Source organism: Octopus sinensis, linkage group LG2, assembly GCF_006345805.1.
Source record: "Octopus sinensis linkage group LG2, ASM634580v1, whole genome shotgun sequence".
Classification (NCBI taxonomy): Eukaryota; Metazoa; Mollusca; class Cephalopoda; order Octopoda; family Octopodidae; genus Octopus; species Octopus sinensis.
The window spans coordinates 9,642,200-9,662,487 of NC_042998.1; the positions used below are offsets into that span (position 1 = coordinate 9,642,200).

Here is a 20,288-nt window from a genome sequence, read left to right on the forward strand (position 1 = left end):
GTAAAATTGGTTTAATACTTATCCACTCTTTAATTCAAGAAAAATTTGGTAGACATGAACTAGAATATTTTTGTCCTTCTGTACATGCAACTTCAAACAAAAAAAGTGTAAGTATAAAGAGAATTTACCATTTTCGCTTCATATATGCTGCAGCTCTGTTGCCGTAGAGAACTGAAGCATGAGGCATCATTGAAATCGCTTGGTTATATAAAATAATGGCTTTCCTACATTGGTCTTTTTCAAAATAATTGTTGGCTTTCTTCTTAAGAGCTTCCACTGGAGGTGACAAACGTTTGGTATCTCGTTTATACCTAAAAAAGTGAAAATACTGTTGATTTCAGATTAAACAAAAGGAAAAAAAAAACATATGTAACAGTATTCAGAAAGGTGATAATTTGACAAACACAATGATGATTCCGGGTTCAATCCCACTGCGTGGCATCTTGGGCAAGTGTCTTCTGCTATAGTCCCGGGCCGACCAATGCCTTGTGAGTGGATTTGGTAGACAGAAACTGAAAGAAGCCTGTCGTATATATGTATATATATATATGTATGTGTGTGTTTGTGTGTCTGTTCTCTTAGCATTGCTTGACAACCGATGCTGGTGTGTTTATGTCCCCGTCACTTAGCGGTTCAGCAAAAAGAGACCGATAAAAGAGTAAACCTTTTTCTTGTTTGTATGTTTATAGCCCCTATAGTCCCAAGCCTAACAAAGCCCTGTCAATTGATGTGGTTGGCAGAAACTAATAGAAATTCATTGTGTATGTGTGTATAAACATTTATATAATATATATATACCCACTACACTCAGGGAGTTAGGAAGGGCATCCAGCTGTAGAAACACTGCAAGATTAGACTGGGACCTGGTGCAGCCTCCTGGCTTCTCAGACCCCAGTCGAACCGTCCAACCCATGCTAGCATGGAAAACGGACATTAAACAATGATAATGATGATGTAATGCTGCAACACACGTCGTTAATGAGTAGGATAAAGTTCCACTTCTCCTTCTACCGCTTTATCTTTTCCTTCTTCCTCCATGTCACCACTTACCATCTTGTATATGTATGTTCGTTTGTTTGTGTGTGCGTGTGTGTAAGTATATGAAGTGGAGGCGCAATGGCCCAGTGATTAGGGCAGCGGACTCGCGGTCGTAGGATCGTGGTTTCGATTCCCAGACCAGGCGTTGTGAGTGTTTATTGAGCGAAAACACCAAAAATGCTCCACGAGGCTCCGGCAGGGGATGGTGGTGATCCCTGCTGTACTCTTTCACCACAACTTTCCCTCTCACTCTTACTTCCTGTTTCTGTTGTACCTGTATTTCAATGGGCCGGCCTTGTCACGCTGAATATCCCCGAGAACTATGTTAAGGGTACACGTGTCTGTGGAGTGCTCAGCCACTTACACGTTAATTTCACGAGCAGGCTGTTCCGTTGATTCGGATCAACCGGAACCCTCATCGTTGTAACCGACAGAGTGCTTCCAGTAAGTATATGAAAGCACATGTGTATGGTTATACACTTGCATGTTTGTTGTCTATGTATTTATATTTATGTCTGTCTGTTTACCTGTGTGTGTGCACACACATGTGCATCTGCATGCACATGTGTGTACATTCATATACAATATAGATACAATGTATCTATATTTCAACACATTTTATGAAATGGAAAAAAACCCAAAAAAACCACCAAAAAGAACAGAAGGAGAATACATCATATCTACCTTTTCCCAATCCTACATTTAAACTTTTCAGGATCATCTTCTGCTTGTAATGAAGTTGTTGAGGAAGAAGGAGATGTTGATCTACTAGATTTTGGCACCATTGGTGTTGTAACTCCATTTGTACCTGCTCGATGTGGTACACTGAAGCCATTAGTTGATAGAGTTGCTTCTGTTGGAATCGCAAACAAGGAAGATGAAAAGAAAGCATAACAAAACACTGTTAATTGAAACAATTAGTCTACATCATATAAAGACCTGCAAAACATTTAAACAACAACACCTTAATAACCGTCCAGGAATGTACATTTTAGAAACAGTGGAATACAATTTCAAGATTTTGAAATTATGTATTGCCGTTTCATTTAAGATTGTCCCAAACTTTGGCAATAAAATTTATACTAACATCAGTGATTTATACTAATATCAGAGTATCAGTGTATAGTGCTAAAGATATCACACTTGCTATCAAAGGACCAAGCACTGCAATAGTTTAGGATTCAAGGGCCCATAGCTCTTCAAACCAGAAGTGGATCTCTTACTGTCAAGAGCCCTAGATGAACCAACTTCATGGCAGGAAACACAGATGAGGGCATCAACATCAAACTCCCTCATTCACCAAATGCCAACAATTAAAAGAGGAAAGGAAGATGTAACAGCACCAATGGTGGTGCCCCAGTATGGCCACAGCTCTCAAGCTGAAACAAGTAAAAGAGTAAAAGAATATGTAGGAATTAAATATACTTAAAACAAGCTTTAAAGGAGCTGGAAACTGTTGGATATTTATGAAATGATCCTCGTTGTAGAATCCCTTCAAGAACCCAGAAAAAAGTTCAAAATGTGGACGAGTGTGTTGGGGTCAAAAGGCTAAAGACAAACACAGAAAAGGCTAAAAAATCTTTAAATACTGGTTAATAAGAAAACTAACAAAAAAAAGAAGACTACTCAAGAAGAGCCTGTTTCAATATTTCACAAAAGCAGATCATATGAAGTACATGTAAGAGTACATGTAAGTAATGTGATGTTGTATGGTAGACAAACATGGAAAGCAGAGAAAGGAGATGGTCACCGACTGAAGACATATGAGCTGATTGCCTTGTCTTTAGGCCCTCAATCCTTGATGAAGCTGTGACATAAGGCATATGATGGGTATTTTTATAATCTAAAGAGACAGACAAACAGAAAGAAAAAATGAGACAGAAGGAGAAGAATAGATCCCAGTAGAGGACTGGTACTCTATTGTTTCCAGAAAAATGAAGTGCGAAGTTCAACTTGGTAGTATTGGAACTCAGAGCAGAGGGAGAGAGCCAGAGAAAAGACTGCAAGGCAATCTATCCTATGCTCTAATACCTCAACCAATTGCCTATGAGCTGGTTGTAGTGTGTTGAATGTACAATACTAATTTACATCAAAGGTCTGAGCTGAAGTGAGTTGAGAAAGTGGTCAAGCACTGAAGGAATATGCTAATGAGTAACAATAACACAAAAAAACCAGCTTTAACCCTTTTGATACCAACCCGGCCAAAATCGCCTCTGGCTCTGTGGTACAAATGTCTTGTTTTCATAAGTTTTGAATTAAAATCTTCCACCAAACCTAAGTCACAATTTATGTTCCCAACACTAGCTTAATATTAACTAAGTTCTTTTACTAAATTCTTTGTTATATTTAAAATTAATTGAATGAAACACAGAACATCTCAAAATAAATACGGTAACGAAAGGGTTAATGGTGTGGATACACAATTACAACAGCTTCTGCATGTCAATGGAAAAGGCATTGTGGGTTGATGGTAAAAAAGCAACCATTATGGTCACAGACTAAGGAAAATATGGAAGGAGGCGGTGAGATAGATTTAAAACTGTCGAGTCTCATAAACAAGATTACCTAAGATTAAGAACTATAGGGGAGATCCTGAACTACAAACCTTTCCAGGTAGTTCTGGAATGGTAAAACAGCATTTAAGATAAAGGTGATGATGGTAATGGGTTTTGTTTTAAGCTAAAAATCTTTGAAAATATAATACAAAATATCTATTTAAGAATCATTTATCAGGGAAAAAAACATGAATTTTAGGAATAATCAACACGAGTAGCTAATGAAAAATAGAGATTGAACTTGTTACAGGTTAAAACTATGTGAAAAAAAAAAGAAACTTACCTTTTACTATGCCATTTGCATTACCTAGTACCAAAGACGTGTCAAACTTTTGTGGTTTTCTTTTTTTATTTACATCAAACAAATAAATTTGTTCACCCCCTAGGTTAACCAACAGCTCAGACCCATCTGGACTATATGTGACATAGGTGGAGGCAAGGGTGCGATACCGCTTACGGTAGTCCATCTGTTTCTGAGGTAAGTGGCCTGAAATAAAATTGATTGGACATTAGACATACTTACACACACACACAAACAAAAACAGATATATGCAAGCCCTGTGTGTGTATGTGTGCACATATACACATACATATGTACAAATACATACATTCATTCACAAGTGTGTGCATGAGGATTCATATATATATACGTACACACACATACATATGTAAACACACACACATACATAAATACATAATATATAATCACAAACTGACATATGCAAATACATATGTGCACAGGTAGAAAACAGGTGTTTTATATCTAACCTAACAAGCTTAATATGAAGCAGATTTAGGGAGAGTCAACTGGAGAAATGTGCAGCCTACTCAAAATTAAAGCTGTTTCACGAAAATAAACTTCTCTTGCAGCACAAAGCTGAAACCAATTAGCTCCGCAAGCATTATTAATGTAATTATAATGTGATAAAGAGTTAACTCGTTTACACTGACCCCAATACCTGGTTGATACTTAGGTACTAGGGTTGATGCAGTCTTTAATGAAATAACGAATAAACGAACCTTAAGTTCTGAACTTATCAAATTCTGACCATCATTCCATCTCTCTCTTCTTGGTTATTCATCCCTCCCACCACCGCCAACCAACGCATCACCTATCAAGGTAGTGTCACTATTTTCAAAAGTCTAATAACATGGCTTTGAATTATAAGCAATATTTCCATGAATTTAGAACAGCCTAGTAACAAATAGGTGCAGGAGTGGCTGTGTGGTAAGTATCTTGCTTACCAACCACATGGTTCCTGGTTCAGTCCCACTGCGTGGCATCTTGGGCAAGTGTCTTCTGCTATAGCCCCGGGCCGACCAATGCCTTGTGAGTGGATTTGGTAGACGGAAACTGAAAGAAGCCTGTCGTATATATGTATATATATATATGTGTGTGTGTGTATGTGTGTCTGTGTTTGTTCCCCTAGCATTGCTTGACAACCGATGCTGGTGTGTTTACGTCCCCGTCACTTAGCGGTTTGGCAAAAAGAGACCGATAGAATAAGTACTGGGCTTACAAAAAGAATAAGTCCCAGGGTCGAGTTGCTCGACTAAAGGTGGTGCTCCAGCATGGCCGCAGTCAAATGACTGAAACAAGTAAAAGAGTAAAAGAGAGAGCCTAGTAACAAATGTTAAACTACAATGTGTGATTTCTATAAACAAAATATGGTTATAAGACATTGCTATCAAATGTCCTGCCTTCTTCCTACCCACAAAAAATTGTACAAACCATGTACTCACAAAAACCATTACAGCTTGCATGGAGATGTGGATGAGAGGTTAGTTTCTATTTTTTTTAGTAGGCCTTGATCATACCCTTCGTCAGTTTATATATGTTGGTGGTGAGTTATTTCCCTGTTGGTTTTAAATTTCTGCTAGCCACCTTGATTATTTTATAATTTTCACATTACCATTTAGTGAAATCAGTCATCGATTCCAATGACATTCTCCATAATACTGACAGGGTGAGTTGGCCTCTATCAGTTGTGATGGAGTAAGCATTACTGATGAGTATTAATTTCCTATACAAAATTGGCATGCTAATCTAATGCAACTTGTTCACAGCGGGGAGGGTTTTCTCTCCTGTCAATACAAAGAGACCATGTGCTTTGTGGCTAAGGAGACTAGGGCTCCTATTTCTAGCAATGAACCTTTGTCACTCTTAGTGACAGTGAATTATTTCCTTGTTGGTTTTAAATTGCTGCAATCCACCTTGATATTACAGATTGCTCAAGGATGTCTTCTGGATGGCAACCACTGCAGACTGTTGGTTGGCCCATAACAGATCCTACCTGGGGATGACGGCACACTGGCTGGACCCCAAGACCAACACTAGACAACACACCGTCCTGGCCTGCTCTTGGCTCAGAGGACATCACACCTTTGATGTTCTCACCCAGGTCAAGGTGGACACTCATTACAAGTTCCAATTGCATGTCAAGGTGACCAGGATGGGTAACAACAAAAACTTTGTTACGGCATTTATGGAGTTTGGTACAGAAGATGAACTCTCACCAGACATTCCTGAGGCTGCTGCTGATCCAGATGTGGAGGACATCAAGGATGTGGACCTAGACATGGATCCCAAGGCTGAGGATGTGGGCAAAGGTGAGCACACCTCTGTTGATGCCATCCTTGAAGAGTCCAGTGGCCTGGGTCTAAACCTGCCAGTGCACATGAAGTGCACAGCCCATACCTTCAACTTGGTAGCCAGTATGGATGCCAACAAGGTTCTTGATAGCACTTCATTCAAGTCGGCCTACAGGAAAGCCATGTCCAAGGCACAGTGGCTGTGGAATCTGCATGCCTGTCTGCCACAGCACAGTGGTGACAGACAGCATTTTGGACGTGTTGAAGAGGAGGCTGGTGGTCCCCAATAGTACTTACTTTGTTGACTCTGAAAGGATGAAAGGCAAAGTTGACCTCGGTGAACTTAGAATTTGAACTGAAGAAAAACATTGCTGAGCATTTTGCTTGGCACGCTTATGTTTCTGCCATCTCACTGATTTCAAATTTCACTTGGACGGTATATTTATCCAGTGGCTGAATAAAATGCTAAGCAAAACTACAAGACCCAGTTGAATGTAATATTAAAATAAATTTTACTCTGCTCTTAGTATTGAGTCGAGTTTCACCATCAGTAAATATTCAGTCCTTATTTTCAAAATTGCTTTGGTATGAACAAATAACTCTTATTTCCATGGGAACATGCCCCTCTCCCACAACACACAGATTAAAATCTGTCCAAGCAGCTGCATTAAAAGTCAAAAGCTCCTCAACCGCAGCCCCAGCATACAAAACTCACAGACCTACCACCTATAAATACAACATCCATCTCTCATATGTATATACAGACAAACAACAATAGAATATAATACTTTTGGAAACAACAATTTAAAAATGAAAGAGGACAAACCTATGGACTGTTGGTTGGCCCATAACAGATCCTACCTGGGGATGACGGCACACTGGCTGGACCCCAAGACCAACACTAGACAAAACTACATTTCTTTCTCTCTAACCAACGAATAACGGTTTTCAACTACATTACACTGATGTTGCATTCCCTTTCCTATCAAATTAGTAATGCCTGCATGCTTCACCTCAACTTTTAACCTCAACAGTGTACTACCTGCTTCATCAATAACTTGACAGCCACTTTAGTTCTGTTTAGAGTCAAGATTCTTTTATTCGTGCAAGATTATCACATGTGAGATTTAAATCATTGACGAAAATTCATTTCAATATGAATAAATAATAATAAAAAAAATAAGGGCTATAATATTTATAACAGCTTTAATTTATCAGAGAGGGGGGAAGTCGGTAAGCAATGATGGAAGCAGACTGAGTGAAAATGTAACTGCGGAGGCAGAATAAATGGTTTACCATTATAGCCAAGATGAATTTACATAATTTAGCTAATGTTCGGGCAAACACACATTAAAACTGAATTATATTCCAATAATACAACATTTTCTAATATAACCAATGTAAAATATGCAGCAATATTTTACAAAGTAAGACAAACATTTAATTGGTTTAAAGATAAATTGCGATTGTAATTGGAAAAATCACAGCTATTAATGAGCTGTAATTCATTTCAAAATCATTGTTGCTTTTTGGTTTTGTAAAATCAAGGATAAGAAATTACTGGCTTAAAATCTCCTACTGTATATTTTAGAATTTTTCCAAACATGAATATTTGCTGATATAATTAAAATAGAATTATTCTTCAATGCCATGTGATGTAAATGCTGTTGTGTTATTTTAATTCAAAGGAGATATTTTATAAATTGGATACATGCAAACCTAATTATAAAACACAGAGCATTGATTGCCATTTCAATTCCAAAAGTGAAAGGTTAAAAAGACTTTGGATGTGCTTCTTTAAACCAATTAAGAAATCTAAAGAGAGCAGATACATAATGAGAATTGTGTGCAATGAGTTGAAGTAACACCATTAGACAGTTGCAGGCATTAATTGCAGTTGTATTACCTGCTATGTAGAACTTAACACAGCCTTGAGGCATAGGGAACTCCGCACTGTACGCAGACCGCATCAGAGACAGAGTGTCCTCAAATGACCTAGAAGAACAATTAAAACAAACAGATTTATACCTGCAACAAAGTATTGTACACAGCCCGAATGTAAGTTGTAGTCCTCTTCCCTTAAGCTGGGTGGAGTCACAGGGCTATCCCATTGTAACCTAGTAAGAGAGAGGATCAAAATAGGGTTATGAAACTAAAGCAAGGAATAGAAAAATATCAGAGTTGATTCTTGCTTTATAATATTTAGAAAATGAATAGAGATGTTAAATTTAAACTGGATTCAAATTAGAAACCTTTGTTTCTATTTACACATCCTAGAGTGAGGCATCTGGTGATGATCACAGACCAAACCAATTGAAACAGTGTAGATGTAGATATATATATAAAAAATAGCATCCCTAAAGCTGAATTTAAAGATCTGAAAAAATTATCATTATTATTATTCTTGACGGTGTGTATAAATACTGATCAAGAAGGTAAAAAAATAAAAACATCTTCCAAAATTTATGAAAAAAGCCTTAAAAGAATTTTGTCTTTGAAATTTCAGAAAAAGAGAATCTGAGAGTTGAATAGTTTTAAACAGAATTTATGTAGAACACCATATAATCCAAATTTGAAGGTTACTGCTCAATGTTTTACAAAATATTTAATGCAAATTGGCGGATGTACTTTTGAATACAAATTATATTTGACATCAAAAAAAAAAAAGCAAGAAAAAATACTGAGTAAAAATAGATAAAAAAAAAAGAGTTATAATCACACAAATCTATACTATCTAATTTACAAATATTCATTAGTAAGAAAGAGGTTAAAACATAACAAAAGTCACCATGGCCTCAAAGCTTGAAAACCTTTTAAAACTAAAACATAAAGTTTATTTGTTTTATTAAAATATGAGCAAAGAATGTGTTAATCTATAATAAATTTATTGTGATGTTAAATGGCCCAGTGAGTAAGGTACGAAACTATCAGCTCCTATGTTATAAGATCAAATCCATCACAGGTTTTAGAATTCTTTATTTCTGGTGGGCAGGATATTTTTATTCAAAGAATCTTAGTTCACTTAGATAAGACTGTGTGCTAAACCCCAGAGAGAAAGTTACCCAGATAAACTAATGTTACAATCCCAAAAAAACACATTTATCATTGGATTAGTGTTAGGGAAACAGAGACAGGCACGGCTCTAATGGACACTTCTGATTTGTAAAGTAGGCCAGCTTTTGTTTTTTTAAAAGAATACAAAATGGAAAAACCGACTATGCAGAGAATATGCAAGTTAATACCCGCACAGACCAATGCAAATAACAGACCCGAGATTTATCATAAAGCTTAACAGTTTAATATTTATAGTTACTGAATCTAGTTGTAAATAAAGACAGAGTAAAATCCAGTTGATTATAAATATGTTACAATATAAGAAAAAATACGAATTTGACACACTGAGGTCACTCAACTTACCGTGATCCATTATCAGTAGGAAATTTGATACTTTTGCATGACAACATTCTTCTGTCATACACCCGAACGTAAGGATCATTAGCTCCAACTGCCATCTCATCTGGCCGTAAAGGATTGATAGCAATGCACTTTGCTTCAGCATGAAGTCCCATATGTGCATTAAGATTGATTAAAACATTCTGGGGTGTGCTATCACAGATAATTGGAGTTCGCAGATCAAATTGCCTGTTAGGATATTGAGAAAAAGCAATGAATGAGAACAGCCAATAAAAAAACAAAAAAAAATGAGAGCAGCAAAAATAAATTATATAATTACGTAAAGCGAAAGTGAAAGTAACTTATTGTGTGTGTGTGTGTGCTTGTCTGTCTGTGTCTGCATGGCTGTAAGTGAGGGTATTTGTGCTTCTTTGTCTTGAGATCATGCTGTAGTTAGTTATAAATGAATGTCACCATCATGCAAGTGGTATCCCTTGTTTCCAGTCTTTCAATAAAAAAAAACATGTTTAACCATATGGAAACGCTACCTTGCCTGGATTACAAATGCCAACAAGGGTGTGCAGCCGTAGAAAATCTGTCTTAATGAATTTCATCTGATCCATGTAAGTATGGTAAAGTGGACACATGGGAAAGTAAAAACAATGATGATGAGATTTAATACTTTACACATTACTTGTACACTGTCTTTTTATCAGAGAACCAGTCCACGAAGCCTCAAACAGGTTGGTATCAAAAGAGTTAAAGAGACCAGCCAGAAACAATAGGTCGAACCTTTTAGCATTCAGATTACTCTGTTAAATGAGGCGTTTAGTAATAGACCATCGTAAGCAGCACAACTTAAAAACCAAGAAAAATGCAGTCAAAGTTTCACAACATTCAGAATGCGATATCTCGGCAAGGAATGAAGTTAGGAAGCTGGTTTTGGTCTTAAAATGACCGCGAAGACCTCCTCTAGTCATTCCACCTACGTATAATTATTTATTTAGGTATGCATCTGAAAGATGAAACAATGACTGCATCTTTCTCATTTTGCAGAATATACCGGTACTACAAAACAGTGTATTGCATTGCATATTTTAGCCATAATACCGAGTAAAAAACATACAGAGACCCCACAAAGGTATTGTTTGTGTTTTAATATACCAAGGTAAGTATCTTTAAGAGGTAAGTAAGACAAGATAGTAAGATAATAGCCCATTATCATTATGATGGTAATGAGCCATAACACCTCGTAAAACGATACATGGACCACACTGGAGTTATTCATTGAGTGAGTGTGCTTACGATGGTGTGTTACTAAACTCTCTGGTCCAAGTTTGGGTGAGTGAGCATCATGTCAATAGCATAGAGGTACAATTTTTTCAGCCAGATTTTTTAACTTATTGCAAGCTTCACTGGTTCTTCCTCCCAACTTTTTTGATTCTAGATGTTGAGACAAAGAAAATGTTATATTAATCTTGAAAATGGCTGGGATGGCACTTACGACATTTGGTTACTAAACACACACGTTATCTTGTAGCTTTGAGATTTTGATGATTTTTGTAGCTTTGAGATTTTCAAAATGACATTGCAGGGTAGGAGTGAGAAGCTAGATTTGGCCAGTTTGAACAAAAAAACAAGTAGAATATTGGGGCCTGATGTGTCCAGTTTAAATACTAAAGGACTAACCTCTTTTCACAACACCCAAATTTGATAGTCCTGACCAAGACTATACAATACTTGAGAGAAACGGTCAACTGGACTCCCCTATAGCAACATGATCAGTTAAAAATAGAAACAAGTTTTAAAATCTTTCGAAATTAAAGGAATTTTCTTACATGATAGTGCCATCTTCTGCAGCACTCCAGAACATAAACGGAACATTCGGAGCAGTAGCTAGTCGCTTCACACGGCCTGCATGGCAGCCAAATACATGTGTGGTTTCCTGAATATTTACATCATGGACTCGGATCTTGCAGTCAGCTGCTCCACTCACAATTATCGAATCATTAGAGTTGGGAAGAAACTGAAAACAAAGAAAATCCATAGACAAATGATTACTCTTTTACTTGTTTCAGTCATTTTGACTGCGGCCATGCTGGAGCACCGCCTTTAGTTGAGCAAATCGACCCTGGGACTTATTCTTTGTAAGCCCAGTACTTATTCTATCGGTCTCTTTTGCCGAACCACTAAGTGACGGGGACGTAAACACACCAGCATCGGTTTTCAAGCAATGCTAGGGGGACAAACACAGACACACAAACACACATACATATATACGACAGGCTTCTTTCAGTTTCCGTCTACCAAATCCACTCACAAGGCATTGGTCGACCCGGGGCTATAGCAGAAGACACTTGCCCAAGATGCCACGCAGTGGGACTGAACCCAGAACCATGTGGTTGGTTAGCAAGCTACTTACCACACAGCCACTCCTGCGCCTATATATATATATATATATATATATATATATATATATACACACACACACACTCATATATCTGGGTTTTGGTCTCCATTAACAGGGGTGGCTGGATCTACCTCAATGTCATTGTAACTGAGGCAGACACAGAAGCAGCCCACCCCAACCTTTGGGCTGGCTGGCTGGTACCCATTCTCCCTTGCTATCATGAGGCTTATTTTGGAGCTGGATTTTCTATGGGGAACATGCCCTTGCTTACCCCCAACCTCAGTTTCTAGACAGATCACCAGAGATAATTTCTTTCACAGTGAAGTAACAAAATACATTTCCCAACATTAGGGTCTACACTTGAAAAAAAACTGACCACTGGCTAGATTTTCAACATTATATGAAGGGCAGGTAAAAAGCACCATTCGAGCGTGGTTGTTGCTAGTGCTGCCTGACTGGCTCTCATGTCGGTGGCACATAAAAAGCACCATTCAAGCGTGGTCGATGCCAGTGCCGCCTGACTGGCCCTTGTGCCGGTGGTACATAAAATTTTCCCACTACACTCTTGGAGTGATTGGCATTAGAAAGGGCATCCAGCTGTAGAAACTTTGGACTGGAACCTGGTGCAGCCTTCTAGCTTGCCAGCCCTCAATCAAAACGTCTATAAAGACTGAACCAATCATATATTATTGAATCTTGCTCATCAATAATACATAATAGATGGTTAACAGCTAGTAAAGGAGTGTGGCAAAGTATTGCCTTACAATTGTTAGTTAGTGGATCCAATTCACAGATGGGGTAACATGTGTTCTCGAGTAAAAATGAGAACCAGTAGAAGCTGGAGTTAAGTGTGTGAGGGACTGATCTCCTGTTCAATGATAAGTCTTATACTTTTAGTTCTCTTTTATCTTTTACTTGTTTCAATCATTGGACTGCAGCCATGTGGGTCAACACTTTGAAGGGATTTTAGTCAAACAAATCACCCCTAATAATTTGGGTTTTTTTTTTAATAATGCTAATACTTGTTCTATCAGTCTCTTAGGTCAAACCACTAAGTTACGAGGATGTAAACAAACCAATACTGGTTGTCAACTCAAGTGGTGGGTGTTTGATAAACAGACCCAAATACATAAACATGTAATCATTCACACACACACATGCACAATGGACCTCCACACAGTTTGCATTTACTCAAATCTACTCCCAAGGTATTGATCAACCCAGATCTATAGTAGAAGACTATAAGGTGCCATGCAGTGGGACTAAACTGAAAACCACATAGTTGCAAAGTGGGTTTCCTAACCATACAGCCATACCACTGCCTATACTGTTGTTTGAAAATATCTTGGAACACTGTAATGCGATTGTTAGTTCAAGACACAGACTTTTTTTTTATGAAATATCCATTGGAGTTATAGATTTGGAGAGATACTTCTAAAATATGTCTGCGTTCAGATCGTCTGGAAGCCGTTCAGCGACGTGCAACCAAAAGAATACCCTCCATCAGGCATTTGCCATATTCTGAACGCCTTACTTCCCTGGGCATGGACACATTGAAACTCCGACGTCTGGCAGCTGACTTGGCAGACACCCATAAAATTATCAACCATCTTACTAACAATAACTCTGAGCACCTTTTCAAACTCCACCTGTCTAACACCTGTGGACATCTTTACAAAGTCAGAAAACAGCACAGCTCCCATGACTTTAGGAAACATTTTTTCACGCTGAGAGTTGCTGAAGCATGGTACAAACTGCCGGCATCAGTTGTTAGTTGTCGGAGCACTGCATCCTTCAAAACTTCCATGCTTTCTGAGATTCGCCAACACTACACTTGATTTTCTCCCCTCCATATACACACAAGCATGTATCTGACTCATACATTGTTCGCTTTCCAGACATTTGTACATTACCGCATACACTTTATACGCACTTTTGACAAGTTGTGGTGCACCTGAGCATTGTATACAGTAATTTCATTATTATTATTTATATTACAGATATGTATTTGCACAGCAAGTGACCTGATCTGAGATCATGTGCTGTAACGAAAACAATTGCAGGGTGGAAGGTGTTTATAAGCCATTTAAGAAACACAGAGAATTTTGTCAGTGAACAGGTCGCGGTCTCAAAGCGACGAAAATATTTTGACAAATTAAATTTAAATGTTGGAGTGAATCTAACGGTTTTTGTGTGTTTTTTAAATGGCTTACAAACACCTTCCACGCTGCAATTGGCTTCATTTATAGAAGCTGGAAAAACATACTATTGTCAGTGTTCAATGATGCCCGTTACTTACTAGATATTATCTTATTATTTTATTTACTTGTTTCAATAACCAGACTGCAGTCATGTTGGAGCATGCCTTATATACTTATATCACTTCCCCAACTCCCATTACTTTGTCTGTTACTTATTTTATTAACCTAGTAAAGGAAGAAAGGCAAAGCTGACCTGGGTGCAAAGGAGCAAAACAGAATACTGCTCGGTAATTTTGTTTGACAAACTGATCCTTTCCATCTCATACACACAGACGCATGTATAGAAATACAACCCTTAGGTCTGAGCCAAAGGGCCAATGAGCTTCCAAAGAGTGACTGACAATCAAATTTTAATGAAAAGGTTTCAGTCAACCTGAGGCTAAGACAGAGAGCTCAAAATCTCTCGTGGAAGCGCCATCCAACCAAAATGCAAATATATGGGAAACTACCAACTGTGTCATCTCTTGTGAAAGGTAGGAGAGTCCAGTTTGCTGGACATTGTTGTAGAGCTGAGAAAGAAGTAATTTCTACTCTTCTCCTCTGGAAGCCATCTACTCGCAATACCAGAGGGCGCACACTCTCCAGGGATACAGGCATCCAGCAACAGGACCTCCGTAATGCCATGATGGACCGTGAAGTCTGGCATAGCATGGTAAATTCCATTGTCTCGACCACGGTCGAACAATGATGATGATGAAGACAGAGAACACTTTCACAAAGTATCACTCAGTAATATCAGGGCTTGAACCTTGAGGTTGCAAAGCAAGTTTCTTAACCAGGCATCCACGATTGTATCCATAGCAAGTGCAGCATCAAAATCCTGTGTGGTCGTGGGTGGATGTGTTAATCCTTTTGTATTCGTAATATAAATATAGTAACTGCATTAGCTAGTAGATAATAACATTTAGAAAAAACACAGACAATACCAAATGCAGTTTTTTTTCTTTTATTGTAGTCACCAACTTTAAATATAAAACCATTGTTACTGTTGCTGCCTACTATTTTCACTATTGTTACCATCAGCCACTGGAGAAGTCCCTATGCAGTTACTTGGCCAACTAGAAATAGCAGCCAAATCCCACTTCCAAAAGCAGCTTTCCAGTTTTCAAAGATAATGGAAAAATTAGACCATGTTGTTCTTGATAGCCCCTAAAACGACAATAATGGTCACAGCTGGAATTGCTTTTGATTGTAAGTCTGCTTCATCATGATTGATTTGGGGTTAAACCATAACAACAATTAGAACAGTTCAACACGATGGAATTAATGCAGTGGTTTATAAAGAGGAGATTCATTAAACGGACAATCAAAAATAGGCCTTCGTCATAACAACCACTCCTATTGTTACTATAACTGAGACGGATATCACAACACAGCACCACCACCTCCACCAGCACCACCACCGACACTTTTATATGTTTTATCAAGCTGCTAAAAATAGCAGCCAAATCTCTTTCAAGCCACACACTGCCATCTTTAAAAATTGAACACATTGAATAATGTAATCCAGGGTACATTATTCCTGAAATTAAAACAGGATAGTCATGGCTAGAATGTGTTTGGGGATAGCCAACAAGGGAGAATTCTTGACCTGCTAGAGACAGCAACCAGATCATACAAAAAACATCTTACAGAAAAATGCAGAGCAAATGTAATCTGAATATAGAAAAAGACAAGATGGTCACGACTGGGATGTCTCTGAACATAGAACTACTTGATTGAGGCTAAACAATAACAATGGTAATTCTACCACAGCAGCTGCCACTACATCTGCCAAATCTTGTCGCTGCCACCACTACCAATACCACCAACAACATCACCATCATCATCAACACCTTCTTCACTTCAACCAATGCTACAACAAACAAGATCATGAAAACATCCATAGGAGTCAAAGGAAAATATAAAATACCTTCAAAGAAAATATATTCCCTTGATGTCCTGTCCTGATTGTGGTTAAGCGCTTATGACGGAATGGATTCCACACAATAATTTGAACATCATCAGATCCACTTGCCAATAACCTAAAACAGAAGAACCATCTCAAACATCAAAGAAACTATGACATCATATAGATTACTCTTTTTACTCTTTTACTTGTTTCAGTCATTTGACTGCGGCCATGCTGGAGCACCGCCTTTAGTCTAGCAAATCGACCCCGGGACTTATTCTTTTGTAAGCCCAGTACTTATTCTATCGGTCTCTTTTGCCGAACCGCTAAGTGACGGGGACGTAAACACACCAGCATCGGTTGTCAAGCAATGCTAGGGGGACAAACACAGACACACACACATACATATATATATATATATATACATATATACGACAGGCTTCTTTCAGTTTCTGTCTACCCAATCCACTCACAAGGCATTGGTCGGCCCGAGGCTATAGCAGAAGACTCTTGCCCAAGATGCCACGCAGTGGGACTGAACCCGGATCCATGTGGTTGGTTAGCAAGCTACTTACCACACAGCCACTCCTGCACCTATATGCAAAAAAAAACAAAACAGAATCATCATTGATTACAATGCTTATCCCTCCACAGACTGGCATGGGTTGAATGGGTCAGCAGTATGGCACATCAGCACACATCTCAATCCCGCATCATTATTCTTGTAATCTTCATCATTCTGAGAGCTGACCTCACCATCAACCTTGGGTTTTCCCGAGCTGCAGATACTCACCATTATCAGTACACTGTACTCACCCTCCGTTCACATCACATATCCATATAACCACATAGTTATCTTTCCTTCACACATCAGTTGATGCTTTATTGCTCAGCTACTCTGAGCATTTACGCTCCCCATTTACGGCAAGTTAATATTATATACCTAATATCTCACAGAGTGGTTGGCGTTAGGAAGGGCACCCATCCGTAGAAACACTGCCAGATCAGACTGGGCCTGGTGCAGCTTTCTGGCTTCCCAGACCCCAGTTGAACCATCCAACCCATGCTAGCATGGAAAGCGGACGCTAAACAAAGATGATGATGATGACCTCATATCTCTTCAGATATCTTTTCGCTACACTCAGTATCCATATCTTACATTCAAACAGCATCAGACTTCATGCAGTTTACAGAGATAGAGAAACCTCTACTGTCAACAGAGCTAAAGGTTCTTCCTCACCTCCTTTCTTGCTTGAGCTTTTACTCTTTTACTTGTTTCAGTCATTTGACTGTGGCCATGTTGGAGCACCGCCTTCAATCGAGCAACTCGACCCCGGGACTTATTCTTTTGTAAGCCCAGTACTTATTTTATCGGTCTCTTTTGCCGAACTGCTAAGTAACAGGGACATAAACACTCTAGCATCGGTTGTCAAGCGATGTTGGGGGGGGAAAACACAGACACACAAACACAAACACATACACGCATATATATATATATATACATATATACGACAGGCTTCTTTCAGTTTCCGTCTACCAAATCCACTCACAAGGCATTGGTCGGCCCGAAGCTATATAGTAGAAGACACTTGCCCAAGGAGCCACGCAGTGGGACTGAACCCGGAACCATGTGGTTGGTAAACAAGCTACTTACCACACAGCCACTACTGTGCCTATTGTTCATTTGCTACAACCATTATCTTTACTACAAGCATTCTCATTACAAATAAGGTTATCCACATAACAAAAAAAAACAAAAAATTACACTAACCTCTAACAAGTAAGCATCTGAACAGATGATGGACCTTATCTCAAGGGTGTGTTTACTGCTAACTATTTTGATTAAAAAATTATGAACATTTCTTTTTTTTTTTTTTGGTATTTTTTGATAGAAAGATGAAGATGGCAGGAAAATAAGTTATGTAATTACACTGTGGTCACTGGGTGCATTCACTAATACTTTTTCTTGAAATGCATTTCTATAGAACTCTTTCTTGTTTCATGTCTTGCTTCCAATATGTACATTGTTAGAGTCCAATCTGAATCTTAACTATATTATTTTTAGCCAAGGAGCCTCTATCTCCAGTTTAGGAGGACATACATTTTTATATAGGAGTTTCTCCTACCCACTCACTTTCTTATACTTAGTAATACAAAAAAGGTAATCTCAGAAGCCTGTAATCTAATAACTCAAAAGAATCTTGAGTCTTTAAAGACCAGACATTGTTATATTTTATTGAAATGTAGTGTACTACCCAAGGGAATTTTGCCAACATCAAAAGTAATTCTTTTTAGATATATATCTTTTATTCAAAATATGAACAGGAATATATTTTACAAAAAAAAAAAAAAAAAAGGGGAGGGGGAGAAACAAAAATACATCAATGTAACACAAAGTGCTTCAATTGGTCACGTACCACAAGGTCCAACAGAACCGATGTAGCCAAGCCAGCACACATTTTAATTTCTAAATGAAGTAATCAAATTTCAAACTACTTATCCTATTCTCTTTACTTGTTTCAGTCATTTGACTGTGGCCATGCTGGAGCACCGCCTTTAGTCGAGCATTTAAACAGATTGTAATGTAAAATAACAATGATTTATTAAAACACAGGATTAGAGTTCATCCGATCGTGGCCGTTTGCCAGCCTTGTCTGGCACCTGTGCCGGTGGCACTTAAAAAGCACCCACTACACTCACGGAGTGGTTGGCGTTAGGAAGGGCATCCAGCTGTAGAAACACTGCCAGATCAGACTGGGCCTGGTGCAGCCTTCTGGCTTCCCAGACCCCAGTTGAACCGTCTAACCCATGCTAGCATGGAAAACGGATGCTAAACGATGATGATGATGATATATATATATCAGCGCCGCCTTGACTGGCCTCTGTGCTGGTGGCACGTAATAAGCACCATCTGAACGTGGCCGATGCCAGCGCCGCCTTGACTGGCTTTTGTGCTGGTGGCACGTAAAAAGAACCAACCGATCATGGCCGCTGCCAGACTCCCCTGGCACCTGTGTCGGTGGCACATAAAAAGCACCCATTACACTCATGGAGTGGTTGGTGTTAGGAAGGGCATCCAGCTGTAGAAACACTGCCAGATCAGACTGGAGCCTGGTGCAGCCTCCTGGCTTCCCAGACCCCAGTTGAACCGTCCAACCCATGCTAGCATGGAAAACGGACGCTAAACGATGATGATGATGATTTAAGATGATGATGAAATATACCAAGGTGGCTTGACATAACCAGTAGCTTAACACTTGCTTCATAGCATGAATAAGGAGAAGAAAAAAAATCTTTCCTTCCGAAAATAAATAAATGAACAAAACACTTGCATTTTGTAGCCTTTCAAGATCTTGTACTTATTCAAGAAAGATGAGTCAAAGCTTGTAAAATTGAACATACTACTCAAATGCATAACTGCAACAAGTTTCAGTCGAAGACTAAGCACTGATGACTCACTCATCATTTATGTTTATATTTTAAGCTTATAGGAGATGGAAGAACTAGAAAATTCTAATGAACATTCATTCTGGGAGAGCAAAATATTTCAACACACATTTACTAACATATGAGAAATAACAATAAAATTTGATTCTATATACATTTAATACACTTTCAGTTAATATTACATATCAATCAGAGCAATTGACAGAAAATGTAGAGGGTTTCACTTAATATTTTATGATGTTCTAAGCTTGTTCAAGGCTGACAATTTTTTTTAACATCCTTCTGGTGTTGATAAAGTAGCCTTAACCCTTTCGTTACTGTATTTCTGTTGAGATGCTCTTTGTTTCTTTCAATTACTTTAAATATAATAAAGAATTTAGTAAAAAAATTGTGACTAAGGTTTGATGGAAGATTTTAATTCAAAACTTTATGAAAACATGATATTTGTACTCAGAGCCAATTTTCCTAAGCAATCCTGTAGTTGACTATGACAATAGCATAAATCTAAATTATGAAATGAAAATAAAAACCTTACAATATCTCGTGCCATGTAAAGGCACCCAGCACACTCTGTAAAGTGGTTGGCATTAGGAAGGTCATCCAGCTGTAGGAACCATGCCAAATCAGACTGGAGCCTGGTGCAGCTTCTCCAGCTTGCCAGCTCTGGTCAAACCATCCAACCCTTGCTAGTGTGGTCAACT

At 38.4% G+C, this 20,288-nt stretch overlaps 1 protein-coding gene across 4 annotated transcripts in view; it reads right to left on the bottom strand.

Moving 5' to 3' along the window:
• The window catches only part of LOC115228329 (WD and tetratricopeptide repeats protein 1), a 99,660-nt gene that overhangs the window by 20,426 nt on the left and 58,946 nt on the right, over positions 1–20,288 (bottom strand). For 3 of the 4 annotated variants that reach the window (XM_036511475.1, XM_036511481.1, XM_029798936.2), the window contains 7 exons: positions 16,162–16,273; positions 11,417–11,604; positions 9,603–9,827; positions 8,214–8,302; positions 3,877–4,080; positions 1,723–1,891; positions 129–311 (listed from right to left, as the gene is read on the bottom strand). In XM_036511475.1, coding sequence (XP_036367368.1) covers positions 129–311; positions 1,723–1,891; positions 3,877–4,080; positions 8,214–8,302; positions 9,603–9,827; positions 11,417–11,604; positions 16,162–16,273 — 1,170 coding nt within the window. Of the gene's footprint in view, positions 1–128; positions 312–1,722; positions 1,892–3,876; positions 4,081–8,091; positions 8,181–8,213; positions 8,303–9,602; positions 9,828–11,416; positions 11,605–16,161; positions 16,274–20,288 lie in introns of all 4 variants that reach the window. The other variant, XM_029798942.2, reaches the window with a different exon arrangement.